The 15081-nt window shown below is 41.1% G+C and overlaps 1 protein-coding gene across 2 annotated transcripts; it reads right to left on the reverse strand.

The window, feature by feature from the left end:
* Window positions 1–583: 583 nt before the first annotated feature.
* Window positions 584–11448, reverse strand: LOC133891605 (condensin-1 complex subunit CAP-D2-like). Of its 2 annotated transcripts, none has more exons than XM_062332331.1 (17): window positions 11237–11448; window positions 10127–10452; window positions 9880–10040; window positions 8661–9801; window positions 8391–8582; window positions 7200–7850; window positions 6913–7086; window positions 6757–6824; window positions 6439–6661; window positions 3040–3139; window positions 2824–2939; window positions 2678–2735; window positions 1962–2113; window positions 1670–1865; window positions 1253–1423; window positions 1071–1167; window positions 584–907 (listed from the first exon to the last, which is right to left on the reverse strand). In XM_062332331.1, exons 1-17 carry the CDS (start codon window positions 11376–11378, stop codon window positions 895–897), a joined length of 3981 nt encoding a protein of 1326 aa, XP_062188315.1. In that variant the 5' UTR covers window positions 11379–11448; the 3' UTR covers window positions 584–894. The 2 variants fall into 2 exon arrangements, with proteins under 2 accessions (XP_062188315.1, XP_062188316.1); XM_062332332.1 differs by having other exon boundaries at window positions 10127–10402; window positions 11237–11279.
* Window positions 11449–15081: the final 3633 nt, after the last annotated feature.

The following is a 15081-nucleotide window of genomic DNA, read 5'->3' on the forward strand; positions in this document are numbered from 1 at the left end:
TGTTTGTGGTGTTCATACTTATCTTCCGAATGTGTACATCTTGGTAGTGCAAAGAATGGAAGCAAACTCTTATATGTTTGTATTTTTTTTATAACAATAAGAGATAATAAAGCTTCTTTTATCGAAAAAAACAAAGAACTCTATAGTTATACAGAAATGTTATGTATGATTTGAGCTTGATTGATATGAGCCAGTCATCAATGATCGTACTCCATCCAGACTCAGTCATAAATATTTGACGTTTTAGATAAGATTTGATCAAACTTTTAAAATCATTTACTATTAATAAATTTTAAAATACTCAGATGGAAACACGAAAATCATATGGATAGATTTATTTTAAAAAATATATTTTTATAATATTATAAAATTATCAAATCTTACAAACATATTCTAATAAAAATAGTGATCAAAAGTATACATTGAAGACAATATCATGTACAAAACGTCATGTATTTTTTATTTAAGTGAGCAACATTTTTTTGTGAAGATCAATGATTGTAACATGGAGGAAAAAGGACCAGACCAAACACACCTCAAGTCCTCGAGTAGCATGCAACATATAATCAATTGGAGGCAGAACTACTCGAACAACAAAACACAAGTGATCCGTACAAGGACAATTAACATTCTTCCCCGGACAATTTCTTGGGAGATCATGGCCAGCCAAGATTTAGCTGAGCCAGAGTAGGCCAATAAACATCATGCTACAATAAAACAAACAAACATTGGTTCCAGAAGTCAAGGTTGAGACAATCGTCAAGGGCACAGATGCGACCAGAATTCTAGGATCTCAAGGCGAGATAATCACACTGTACAGCCACAAAAGGAGTTGCCACTTAATCCATATCGCACGGAAGCTGCGATTGTGATAAATCCGGGAATGTTGCAGCGTCACCTTCCTTGCCTGCACAATATATCATCAAGGATATTTCTTTTAGCAAAACATTGGTTGAAATCAATTATGACACATAATATGATGTGCCGTATCAACAATGCAATAGCCTGTAGCGTTTACGTGAAACAAAATACAAAGTCAGATTAATGAGCAGAAAGATGAGTGCAAGCACCTTCTACTTGAGCGTGCCACGCGTCTAACTGGAGCACTGTCTGCTGAGTCCTCTAAAACAGGATCTCTGATTTTCTTTATCCTTGATCGTGACAAACCTGTATAATACATGAAATACCTTCCTTAGGAAACTCCCCCTAAAAAACGTGTGGTGTGGATATGAGAGTTGGAACCATGAGCCACCTTTGTGAACAGTTTGTGTTGACTGAACCTCTGCGCCGTCATCTTCTGATTCTGTAAACGTGGTTGATGTCTGACAATTTTCCGTACAAATATTGTCACTGCATTCTTTCATGTTCTCCTTATCTTCAGTGTTGCTATCCACTGAAGGATCAACTACCTCACTAGTTTCCTCTGTTAAGGTCAGACAAATAGCCAGATGAGAACATATGTGTAATGCAAACTGTGCTACCATCTAGTGTATTGATGATAGATCATAAACAGCTCTTTAGGCCACGGCCATAGAAGAACGGTAAATTTGTGTCATAATCATCACATGATGGACACATGAAATACTCATGTGGAAATTAATCGACTTATGCAGTTATGTAGCATATAGGACAAGGAGATTCAGGAAGAAATGAAAACTCTAGTGCTTACCTTCAGCAGAGTAGCTACTGTTCTGTCCAACTTCCTTAGTAACCAGAAATTCATCAAGTGAGCCAATTCTCTGTCTGTGTGCCTCAGCATTTTTTGTTGTCGCTTCTTGTTCTTTCTTTTCCTGATGAACCTTGCTAAGTTTCTCCTCAAATTCTTCAATGCAAACCTTGAGCTCGGGTTTCGCAAATTTCTTGCACTGATTGGAGGAAACACCATAGCTTAGTGAAAGAACAGAAATGTTCAGAAATTTAGTTATGCTTCATTAGTAAGCCATCCAGGTTATGCTACTAACCTTTGATATCACACTTCTGAAGTGGTTCATCACAGAATCTTCAGAGAGTGCATGCTCGAACATCTTGAAATTATCAATGAGTTTTTTCAAACCCTTTTCAGTGAAGGTCAGCTGAGAAAGGCAATAAGAGATATACTCCCATTGTCTAACATCTGAAACACATGTAAAGAAAGCGACAAATGTTAACTTGCATGCAGTAAAGCTCAATTGTCTTGAGAAGACAGAGGGATTGAAAAGGAAAAGAAGCAAACAAGTGAATGCTCTTGCTAATTTGTAATAGATCTAAATTGTACACAGCACAAGCACAAGAGTGCAGTATTGAAAGGGCTGCCGAGTCACAATATCCAATTTATGATATAGTGATATGTGCTCTCTTCTCCTAATTTTCATCTCGATTCATCTAATGCTCCTCCCGTATGCTAATACTTGTAAATTTTGGTCACTTTATTTGTTCACAAATACATGTCACTTTCTTACACCTGAGGTGGGCTTTCTCAAAGTACCCTTACTAACACTATGTAACACTGTCCACTTTGCAAGGTATTATTACAGGGTATTCTAGACCAACTTTATGCAAATCATGACTTTCTAAGTATGCACCCTTTGGTTAAAAGTTTCAATTACTCGCAAATGGATGGGGTATAATTTGTCTCATAATTTATTGAACACAAAGGTAGTTGATCAGTATATTTCTATTGAAGCCATAATCATAATACCATTTACACCAGCAAACCTATTGCAGAGCTTGTCCACAAGAGATTCCATTTGTTTGTCCTGGGATAACAGTTACAAAAGTGTATAGTTACTGACAAGTAAATGTCAAGTACACTAATGGTGTGCAAATAATTTGTGAAACATTTACCTTTTTAATAGAGCTAATTAAGAACTGCATAATGTTGCAAAACGTTTCTTCCTTGAGGTGTTGATTGCACAGTCTGCCCAGGATATCCGGAAGAAGATTATAAATTGGATTGCTTCCTTCAGAGGTCACCAACAAAAAAGAAGCAATTGTAAGATAGAAGTCAAACTCTGGTATTCAAGTTTCTCAACCAATGTTTCTGACATATGTAGTCATTACCTTTCTTTGACAACTCATGAAAGAAGAGTTTTCCGAGGCTTGAGATCCTCTCATCTTCATCTTCTATCCTTACAGCCATTTCATTTATATACCCTTTAACCTACAAATTTTTTGCAAAGTGTTTCTAAAGTAATATTTGATTTTAGGTAAAGGTATCTGGATAGTTCTACATCTTGGTTACACTATGGGGTACATATATATACACATGGGCTCTTAGGCCCTATTACATACACAGCCTAACACTCCCTCTCAAGATGGGTGATAGATATTTATCATTCCCATCTTGTCACACGTTACATTATAGTTCTTTACGCCTAAACCCTTAGTTAAACTATCCGTTATTTGTCCACATGAATTTGCATATCTCAACTCTTTAGTACCCTCATCCAACTTCTCCTTGATGAAGAAAGGATCTATCCCCACGTGCTTCGTTCTATCATGTTGAATCGGATTATTAGCAATACTGATAGCTGACTTGTTATCACATGAGATTCTCAGTGGGCCTTTTCTTAGCACATTCAATTCTGATTGGAGATTTCTTACCCACAACATCTTGCTCACCACAAGTGGCATAGCCGTGATACTATTGATTGCTTCTTGCTCATGCCACCAGATTTCCTCCAACACGACACAGTATCCTGATGTGGACATATCATCAAGACAGCTAGCCCAGTCAGCTGTGAGGATTTCAGCCAATTTCTCAAATACCTGCTCAATTCCTTTGTTCTCCCCCATTGTTCAATTTGAGGGGATTAGCACTGCTGCACGCCTCTTCAAGGAACCAACAACAAAGACAGAAACACCACAAGGGGCACACATTCCTGTAGTGCTAACAGCAACTCCAAGTCCACCACCTCAATGGCTCAATCAGAACTTCCTCCTTTTCACGAGCACACCACCACCACCCCCAAACTGCCTACAGCAGTACTGCTTCCTCGCAGCTTACACAATACATCAACCTTTCCTTTCACCACCAAGCAGAGCACCACTGACAGCACAGCAGTAGCTTGCCTGGTTGCGTCCTCCCTCCATCATGTGCACTCACCGTGCCGCATACTGTTAGGTGCTGGAATACTGTTCATATGTGGTACTGTTTATGCACGGTACTGTAGCGCGCGATTAGGTTGGTTAGCTATAAGGTTAGTTAGTTTGAATCAGATTCGGATAAAGATAAGATTAGAGATCGGTTAGTTTAAATTAGATAAGAGTTAGAGATATGTTAGAATTGGATTTGAATGAGGTCCTTATAGGCCTATGTGAGAAACACGGCTGTCATCCTTTGTAATAAAAAAAGAGAAACTAATTTAGTTCCCAGTCTCGTTGTTCTAAGTCTCCACCAATATTCTATCTACCCAATGCATGATCTAATCACACCTCTAGCAGTCGACGCCTCCTGGCTATCCTCCCGACGGATGTTTACCTTAACATTTGGTATCATAGATGCCAAATTTCGAATCTAACGAGGGTTCTATAGCTCTAGTCGTGGAGGGATCTACACCGCCATGGCCACCACGACAGCACGAGGACAAGCTGTCTTGCAAGGAGGGGTGAAGTTGTTAGTTGTGGAATTACTATTCATATGTGTTACTGTAGTATGGGCTTAGATTTGTTAGCGATAGGGTTAGTTAGATTGGTTTGTTAGTTTGAATCAGATTCGGTTAGAGATTGGTTAGTTTAAATCAGATATGAGTTAGAGATAAGTTAGAGTTAGATTTGAATGAGGTCCTTTTAGCCTTTGTAATCAAGCAAGAGAAACTAATCTAGTTCTCAGCCTCCTTCTTCTAAGGACATACTTCTTTCAACTTGCTTCTGGCTTCTGTTTCTATCAAAAGCCAAGAAACCAGAAGCCCAAAAAAACAAGTTTGCTGAAAAGTGACTTCTAGAAAAGACAGAAGTTTGCTTCTGAGTAAATGAACTATAAGCTAAGAAGCTAGCTAAGAGTAGCTTTTCTGAGAAGTGGTGTGCTAAAAAGCCAAAAAAATGTTGTAAAAGTCAACGGCTAAATTTCAAAAATAGTTTTTCAGCAAAGCCAAAAGCAGAAGCTTAAACAAACAGACCCTAAGTCTCTAATATATAAAACACAAGTTGGTTCTCGCGTCACCTCTTCTCCCTATTTTTCCTTCTATCTAATAAAAATCCTTAAAAATCAAATAATTTACCCACTTTTGCCATCCACCCTCGTCCTCCAGCCTTTTCGCTTTGTTACTGCTACGGATATGAGACTCGTTTTATTAATAAAAATAAATAAATAAATTAGAAGAAAAATTAGCAAATAATCTCCTCTTTTTTTAATCATATCTAAAATAAAAATATGGCATCGCTCCCGACGTATTCGTTCAGCAGTGCTCATATAGCGCATCCACATCTACATACCTTGAATTTATGTTTGATATTACCGTGTCCAATGTCTGTGTTTTTATTGCAACGCACGTGCACTTGTCAGTCTCTCCTAATATTTTGTCTTCTCAATCTATGATGTAATCCCTTCCCTATCAACCGACGCCGTCCGGCTAACCTCCCGGTAGATGTTTACCTTCAACCCACACCACCACCTACTCAAACACAACCACTGCCCACTCCTGCAGCCCGTGCTCACCACTAATGGAGCAAATCCACCCCTTAACTCCTCTAATTGTCACAAATCGAGTACAAAAATGCTCGGATCTAAGGGACTCCGGAGCTCTCCCTATGGCTATCTAGCCAAGTCACGCAGCTCTCCACCACACGTGTTGCCTCCGCTTGAAGCAGACCAGCAACACCAACTCTCTAATCGTTGTTGTTGCACATGATCTCCTCACGCAACACCACCAGATCCGCCCACGCTCAACCCCGTCGCTGGCTGCACAACTCCACTGTTCCAGCAAGCACCACCAGCTACCATCTCTGCTCAGATGACCTCCCGTGCTGCCCGTGTCTCGCTGCTGGTGCCGCCCGACGCCAATTTGAGCACCTTCGGCCGTGCCCTTCAAATCAAGCACCACCTTCCTGCCACCGTACGCCGCGACTCTCACACTCGCCAAGAAGGGTCGCACTCGCCAACCGGTGTTGTTCCTGCCGCTTTGTGCACCCTCTACGTGCACGTGCTCACAGCACACCACCCGAGCAACCTGATTCACGCGGTTGCCATCGAGCACCGCTGCTCCACGGTTGCCATCGTCGATTGCCCTGACTTTAATACCATGTTGATTTTAGGTAAAAATATCTAGATAGTTCTACATCTTTATTACACTATGGGGTACATATAGGATTACACATGGGCTCTTGGGCCCTATTACATACACAGCCCAACAATAATAGGCTGGTGGGAGGGAGAGGAGCTTTGTGTGTGTGTGCAATTTTGCAAAGAAAAGTGATAGAACGGTGGGAGGGAGAGGAGCTTTGAGAGAGGGTGAGAGATACCTTCATCATATCATTCAATATAAGATGAGAAATGACCAGCACAGCATTCTTCCTCACAGATGCTGATGGATCACGTAATCGGGCATATATATACTCTGTCCAAGGTTCTAAGAGGTTTGGGAAGCGAACTGCTAAATCACCAAGGGCTATAGTGCAATTGGATCGGACAACTTTGGAAGGTGCACTTTCAGCAACAGTAAATAGGATTTGAAGATTTGCTTCGCTGAAAGTTGAGCATTTAATGTGACGGAGTGCTTTCATGAAATGCACATCAGCCCACAATATTGAACGAGTGCAGTCATGTGAAAAATTACTTACCAGAATTCTGCATCAATAATCATTAGCCTGCAAAGTGCAAGCATTGCAGAAGCTTGTAACTCTGGGAACTACATCCAAAAAAGAAGAAACCAATAATTGCATGTACTAGCGGAAAGAAATATTAAGAAAATACAGGAAGCCCAGTAGACTATAAACCTTTTGCAACAAAGTCAGATTTCTGCAGAGTTTTACGAGAAATGGTCCACAATGTCCTATGAGATTCTTTTCAGAAGAACAGCAAACAATCTCCTTTTCTGCCCTTTCAGCAAGCGACTCTATTGCAATATCTATTGTTGCACCAAGTCCCAGTTCGGCATTTATGCCTTGTGCCTGTTGCACAATAAAGCACAACCAGTTAAAAATTTAAAATCAAGTGAAACAATGACAAGTCAAAATTGACAAGGTCGGAAAGGATAGAGATTTAGCAGTCAAGCAAGAATTACCTCTGAACTTTTAGAGGCATCTGCCTGAATATTCTCAGTGGTGGGCTCTGATTTGTCATTCTTCCGTTTCTGTTTCTGAATTTTCCTAACGGAAGTCTCGATGTAAACCAAATGATTCAGAGCTATATGGCTAATAACAAAAAGAAATCTACCCAGCTTCGAAGGTGATACTGATGACAGAAAGGCATCATTATGAGTTTCACCTCCATTTGACACATCCTCCATTCCTAAAACACTGAATACAGAATTGAGGGACTTCTTTGCGATATCAGTAGCAAAGATTTCAGGTGCGGGGTGTAGGGTATAAATGGTGCTTATAGCTTTATCTGCAGCTCCGTACCATATTTTCTCAGGAAGTGAGAAGCTTGTTATCAAACCTTGCAATGCAGCAAATACTCTACTAGTAGTATTTATTAGTTTCCCCTTGTCTTCTTCTGATAATCTCTGCAGGGCAAGACATGCAGTTCTAGCAAGCAGAGGCTCCTCCTTAGCCCAGCGTCCAAACCCAATGTCAACAATATCTTGCAAGTGAGTACCCAAAATGCTGGGAGAAGATTTTGCTGCCATACAAAGAATTGATAAAGCTCCACGGCTTTGCACTGGTCTCACTCCGTTGATGTTAAAGCAAAAATAGTCCCACAGTGCTGATACCTGTAAGAGGCGATAAGTCTTAAGTATGCTCCTCGCAAGCAACATAAGATATCACTGAAGTGAAATAGTAGAATTAAAAAAAAATGGTCATACTTGGAAAGCTAAGCTTTAGATTCAGATGAGTACAGTGATCGAAGAAAGAAACACAGTGTATCAGTAGTCATGTGAAATCTCAATTCCTTCTATAACCATGATCCTTTTTTTAGAGGTCTATAATGAGGATCTTAAAAAAGAAAACCTCACATCAGAGTGTAGAGACGATGGTGACAAAATTATCAGCATGCATATTGATTGCTCCATGTTCAAAAACTTTTGCGCTCAATAAGTCCAAGTCTGTTGCCTCACTTTTTTCACTACTGAATTATAATTCGATAACAGGCAAAAATAAAACAATCTGCGTGGCATTACTTCAGAACACATGAATATACATATGCAAGAATTACATAAGTGATTAGCATTAATATTACTTTATCTAGAAATGTTAATAATCACATTCAAAGCGGTTGCTAAAGTAAATTTGAAAGGGAAAGAAGGGTGCACCGTGCTGGATGAAATTTCTGCTTTTGAAACTAACGAACTAACTAAGCTCTCCAGAGCAGCAAGGTCACCGATGCTACAATCAATGGCAAGGTTTAACAAACTTTTCGCCGTTTCTGTTGGGCTTTTCCTTGTGTATATGGTAATGAATGCACTCTCCACTGCTTCATATATTGACTTATCCTGAGAAAATACCTGCAAAAGTCAGAGGATCGCAGAAATGTTAACAAATACACAAGAACAAAAACCAGACAAGCGGTTTTGGGACATTACCAGAGGTAACATTTTCCTGAGTGCTGCTTCTGATCCTTCAATCTGAAACTGTCTGCATCTCATTAGTAAAAGAATGGTGTTCTCAACATCGGTGGCTGAAGATGATGCCAACAGCTGGACAAGAGTTGGCATTAACGAAGTTATACACTTTGAAAACCGCAGACCAGCTTCAAGTGATGCAACTAAAGCTCTGATCTGTTCCAAGTTTGTTATATCTACAATCGTAGCATCATGATCATTATGATCCTGACTAGAAGCTAAACAGCTATCACTGACACTCTCATCTTGCCCCATGATCACTTCATCAAGCGAAGAATCATTCACAAGCTCATCTTTGTCTGGATTTGGGGGCTCCATTCCTTGCAATTTCTCCTTGTACTTTTCTAGAGTTGCCTCAAAGGTTGCAGTCCTTAATTGAGGCCCGAAAGGGTTGTGTTGCAGCATTGTGATGAGAAGTTGCAGTGCTGATTTTCTCACGATTGCACTTTTATCCTCCAATCTCCCCGAAGCAATTGACGCCACTTCATTCCACAGGCCAATTGAGATAGAATTTTGTTCACACAGCTCTGCCCACACCTGAAGCACACGACTCCTTGTGTATGCCGACACATCCCTACAGCGCTCAATCAAAATTTCTAGCATAGCCTGCTTACTTCGGAGCCTTAGGGAATGAGCACTGCTATCACCCTCGACATCCTTGAAAGCCTTCGCGGCCAACTTTCCCAAGACTCCAACAAGAGCATTTCTGATCTTATACGACTCTCCACCAAAGTGAGGTACCAGAACACCGATGTTGGTTGACATAAGCTTTGGCAAGCGATCTGCAAGTTCTATGAGGAATCTCCCAATGTTATCAGCACCAACACCATCTCTTGCATAATCTTTTGGGTCAGTCCGACCTATTTCCCTGATCAGGGAAATTGCGAGGCTTCCATCACCAAACCTTTTCTCCGCAGCTGCAACTGCTTCTGCAAGATGAGCGACAGTGAAATCGAATTTATGGATCAAATGCAGGACAGATGCACTGATTTGAGAAATCTGCTGATGCTTTGTAGCAATTGCTCCAATTATCCGGCACATGCCATTTCTTGTATCCTCGTCTTTTAATACATTTTGACTCTCGCAGAGAACAAAAACACACCTACATGTTATCAAGAAAGTAATGTCATTACAAGAAGTGAGTTACTGGAAAGCACCGTAGTCAGTTTCCAGATCTTACTTCGAAACAAAAGATAAATATCGTTCATCAGCACCGCCTGGACCAAAAAGTAGCGAAAGGTCAGCTTCAAGAGAATTAGCAATCAGATTCATGATCCTGCCTCTTTGTGTTTCCCAGTTCCAAGCATATACAGGATTCTTCTTTCGACCATGCGCTGTCACCTAAATCCTCATGGAAGAACAAGATCACTTGACAAAACAAGGGTATAAATAATCTGAACAACTTGTAGATCCTGCACAAAAATCACCTTAGCTCCTGTGCAACTGTCAGCAGCCGATTCTTCGGTGAGAACTATGGAAAGCAGAAAGAAGGAGTAGATATTGAGGGCATTGCGGTGTGAGGCAATGCGATCGATGATTGGGGTAGCATCAGAAGGGGATGACAGGGATGCTCGAGAAAGTGAGTCTATGTTGGGTAGAAGGACACTTAGGTTGGAGCGCAAGGTCTCAACGAGGTTAAACTTAAGGGCTGGGGGTAGGCAATTGAAATCACGCACAACAGAATAGATACCATCGAACACCTCCTGTTCCTCGATGCAGAAGAGTTCCTTGTCAGATAGATCAAATGATGCACCTTTAGTTTGAATTAGAACAAGAGAAGTGTTAGTTCACATTTACAATATCCTTTCGTTCAAAAAGTAAAACACTCGAGCTTGCCAGATGTGTACACATTTGGTAAAATATATTCCTGATTGCACGCTGCCAAAAAGTAGAACAGCCAACATTATCGAAAGTAAGAGGACTGCATGGAAATCAAAGAAAAGGACAATATTCCCATCATGCAATCGCTGCTATTGCAATGCTGACAAAGGAGAACTAAGATCTATGAATTATTGAGTTATATGTTTCAATAATAATAATAATGGAGTTACCAAACACAAGTTATACAAGTTGAGCAAAACTTCACAGTTATAGAAGTTGTACTGTTAGCATCTGAATCATTTCGAGAAGGACATGAGGAACACTTTGCTACTATGTGTGAATGAGATCGAGTTTCTTAAACCCAGCCACATCAAGCACAGTACAATATTAAAAGCAACAGTAAGACCTATCTCAATGAAATTGGTTGCAAGCAAGCTAAAAAAGATTCGGAGGAAGTGGTCACGAACATTAGTCTGCAGGATCAATTTCTTACATACATGCACAATTTGCTTGAAAAACAATAGGGTTACCAGCTACATCCAAATCAGAAGCCCCAACTCGTACGACCGACCAACGAAACCCCGTTCTGGTGGAAGTTCAAGCACGTTACGATAAAAATGACTATCGCAAACCCCTATTTCTAAGGGCTTGGGCGATCCCGACCGAAACACGAACAGCGTGGTGGCTAGGGAAGTGGCGCTGGTGGCGGCACGTACCCTTGACGAACTCCTCGAGGTCGGCGGCGCGGAGGGCGGTGACGGCGACGGGGTTCTGCGGCCGGAGCGACGGTTCGTCGTCGCCGTCGGTGTCCCGCTCCAGATCCCTCAGGCTCGAAGGGAACACGAAGGGCGGAGCCATCTCGCCGCCGACCAGAGGAGGAAGGGGTCGGAGGAGCGGAGGGGTTTGGGGTGGGGCTCAACGGAAGGGAAGGACTGCGAACGGACCGGGGAATGCTTTAGAAATCGAGAGCGGGAGTGAAATTTCGTGAGCGAGTCATCCTCTATGACGATGAGGGCCCACGTGTCACCAATGAATTAATTTTAAATAATTATTTTTTAGTTTTTTTTTACTTTTTAAATATCTAGGCATCAATCCTTCCCAGCGTGGCTTATTTCTTACGCATTAATTAACTATTCATCTATGCAAAAATTACTGTGGCAAGCAATTTAAAGAGATAGAGAATTGGTTTATTTTTTATGGAAAAACTAATGTTTTGAACCATCCTAGACGTAAGACATCACCCTATAAGACAATTAATTATCCTAGGAGGTAAAAAAAACTAGCAGCACATATATATACATTGGAAGCTTGATTTTTAACAATAATTTCTCACACTCTCTCATTTTAAACATCACCTAAGAAATAAGGCATCTTCTCTTCCCTTGTCACAATGACAATTGGTAGCATTATGGTGGGACAACCAAAGGCCCATATAGCGAATTGATGTGTCAGACTCCCTTCCCTTGCACCATTTGAATTTAAAAATTAAAAATGTTACGTGACGGTGGTGGAGAAGAGCTCAAAGTAACAAATGAGAATGTTTTCATGGGATCCAGTGGTATTTTGGCACAACAACTCATGTAGGTGTCATTTGGGAAGGTACCATCCAACAGAGTGGCAAAAAATAATAATAATTAACTCCTGCATATGCATCAATCACTCTTAAGGTCTCTCAAAGTGCTCCTGCGTTGTTGATTTCTTAAGCATTAATTAGCTGCCCATCTAGACAAAAAAAAAACTAAACTAATGTGGCAAGCAATTTAAAATGGATAGAGAATCAACTTGTTTTTTTATGGAAGAAACTAGTGCTTTGAACAATCCTAGATGGAAGTCATCACCATATGAGATAATTAATTATCTTGAGAGGCCTTAAGAAACTAGCAGCATGTATGCATGCATTGGAAGCTTGTTCCTTAACAACAATCCCCCCCCCCTCTCTTAGGCATTACCTAAGAAATAAAAGCATCTTCTCAGTACCGTAGAAAAGGTCATTCGTACCCCTCTTTACTGTCGGTTTAAAAATAACCGACAATGATAACATATCATTGTCGTTTCGTAAGCTTCAGTCGCATATAAAATGTCAAGACAGCAAGAACCAACAGTGATAGTGATTAACTCTGTCGGTTAATAATATGAACTGGCAGTGATGTATCACTATCGATTCTTGTTACTAACTGGCAGTGATATTCAAAGTATCACTGTCGGTTGTATCTAAGAACCATTAGTGATATTAGATCATCAAAATAAGTGTAAACAATAACCGATAGTGATAATGGCTATCACTCTAGTTGGGTTTACAAACCGGTAGCAATACTCAAAACGTGTACGTCTTCACTCGCGCAATTGCCAGGCTTCACGCGCACAACTTTAAATGTGAGCGATCTTCTCGCTAACTCTATCACTATGCTCTCGCCCACCGCCTGCCACCTCCACCTCATGCGCCTGATCGATCCACGTGGATCCGCTATCACCTCATCCGCCTTCTCCGAGGACACCTCACACACCCTTTTCCTCATCCGAGAAGGAGGAGGCACCACCTACCTCTGATTTCGGCATTTCGTCAGGATACTACTTGTCGGACGACAAGGTGTGGGACACGTTCATTGACGAGCTGTCAAGGGCCAAGAAGGCTCAAATGAGCTCGTCGAGGGAGGAAGACTACGCCGACGATAGTGGCGACATCGTCACCGACGAAGACATCGACGACGAGGACGATGATAACGACGAGGCCACGGACTTCCGTTCATGGGTCGAGTTTCAACTCAAGCACGACTAGCTAGTTAGCTAGGTTAGTCAACGCGCGCGTTAGAGCTTTTGTGATATCGTCTGCATGACGGTAACTTTTGTTGTAATTAGTATAAACTATATTAATACGATCATTAGGAATGCTAATCTCCTTTAAATTAATGCATGAATGTTTGATTTTTTTTCCTGGATTGAGTACTAACTGCCGGTTCGTAGATAGAACCGGCAGTGATAAGTATACAAATCAGGTGGAATGAGATCAAGAACTGATAGTGATAGATTGTATCACTGTTACTTATTCACTACCGGTTCAAAAATCGGCAGTGATGTCAATTTTGAACTAGCGGTGATGACATTTTTGAATGTATGAGAGGTCGCCTAGATTAACAGAATCCGGATATTTCGGGTTCAATCCGGAATTTTTGGGTTCCGGAAGTTTCGAGCTCAACCCGGATATTCTGGCTGTAACATGAAATTGAAAAATAAGAACACCTAAGCAATTCTAGATAATTCTAAGTGTCACCACAGGTTCTAAAGGATGTGTAGAGGTTTTTCAACGGAACACTTGCAGCTACAAACTCACAAACACGTAGATCAGTTCAAATCGTCCAAAAGTCAACTAGAACAAGAATGAACACAAGAATACAAAGAAGACACAAATTTATTTCCCAAAGTTCGAATTCAAAGATCCTACATCTCCGTTGAGGTGCTCACAAAGAGTAGGGTATCTTTCAACCCTTATCCTCACCAAGCGACCACGAAAATCGAGCTCGGGCTTACTCGATTGTCCTCTTCATTTACGGAGGCGAGGATGGCCTTCACAGATGTCCCATGCACTACACAATCTTAGGTGCTCACTAGACGACGTCTAGCCGTCTAGGAGGATGAACCTCCAAGAGTAACAAACGCGGCTTGATCGACTTGATGATGAACTCAAGTGCTCAAATATTTGATTGTGGCTCACTAGCACTCAATCCCTTGCTCTCACACCCAACTCTCAAATCCTTGCAAGAATTGATGCCCTAAAGTAGTGGGGAGAGCTACTGAATGGCTTTTGTCTTGTGGTTGTTCAACAGCAAAAGAAGGGAGGGGTGAAGGGGTATTTAAACACTTTTCCCTAAAACTAACTGTTATGCAGCTTTTTGTATTAGCCTGAAACTTCTAGGTTCAACCTGGAATTTTTGGGTTGGCGTGAGACTTAGCACCAGGGGACCCCCGCTCAGAAGTTAACCCGGAGGGTCCGGACACAACACATAATCTAGAAGTTTCGAACCAACCCGAAACTTCCAGATCCATACTAGAAAGGATCCCGAGGACCCCCGGTCGGAACCCAATCCGAAGGCTCCAGCAACCTGAAACTTCTGGGTTGACTTAAAACACCAAACCGAGCATCAATGCTCGGAGCTCCACTCGGAGGTTCCGACTACCCGGAACATCCAAGTTGCATCTGTAACATCCAGTACACAGAGCAACTTTGAAAAACCGATATTTATAGGGTGATTTGTGTCTCTCATCTTTAGTTTAAAAAGATTACTTTGAGCACTAAGACACATTCAAGACTATCTATACGCACCCCTCTTGTTGTACTATACGTACCCCTCTTGATAGTACAACATACATATACTTAAATTCGAAAATAAAATCAATTTAAATCTAACGAGTAACCACATGGCACTTCTCTTTTCTTTTTGAGTGACGTCAACGCTTTTTAACATCTTCAATAGGACTAATAAATGTTCATAGCCTCATTAAGCTTATTAGTCCATTGATCATTTGTTATCAATTATCTAAAACCCACTTAGACGATCTAGATGCA

Source organism: Phragmites australis, chromosome 14, assembly GCF_958298935.1.
Source record: "Phragmites australis chromosome 14, lpPhrAust1.1, whole genome shotgun sequence".
Lineage (NCBI taxonomy): Eukaryota > Viridiplantae > Streptophyta > Magnoliopsida > Poales > Poaceae > Phragmites > Phragmites australis.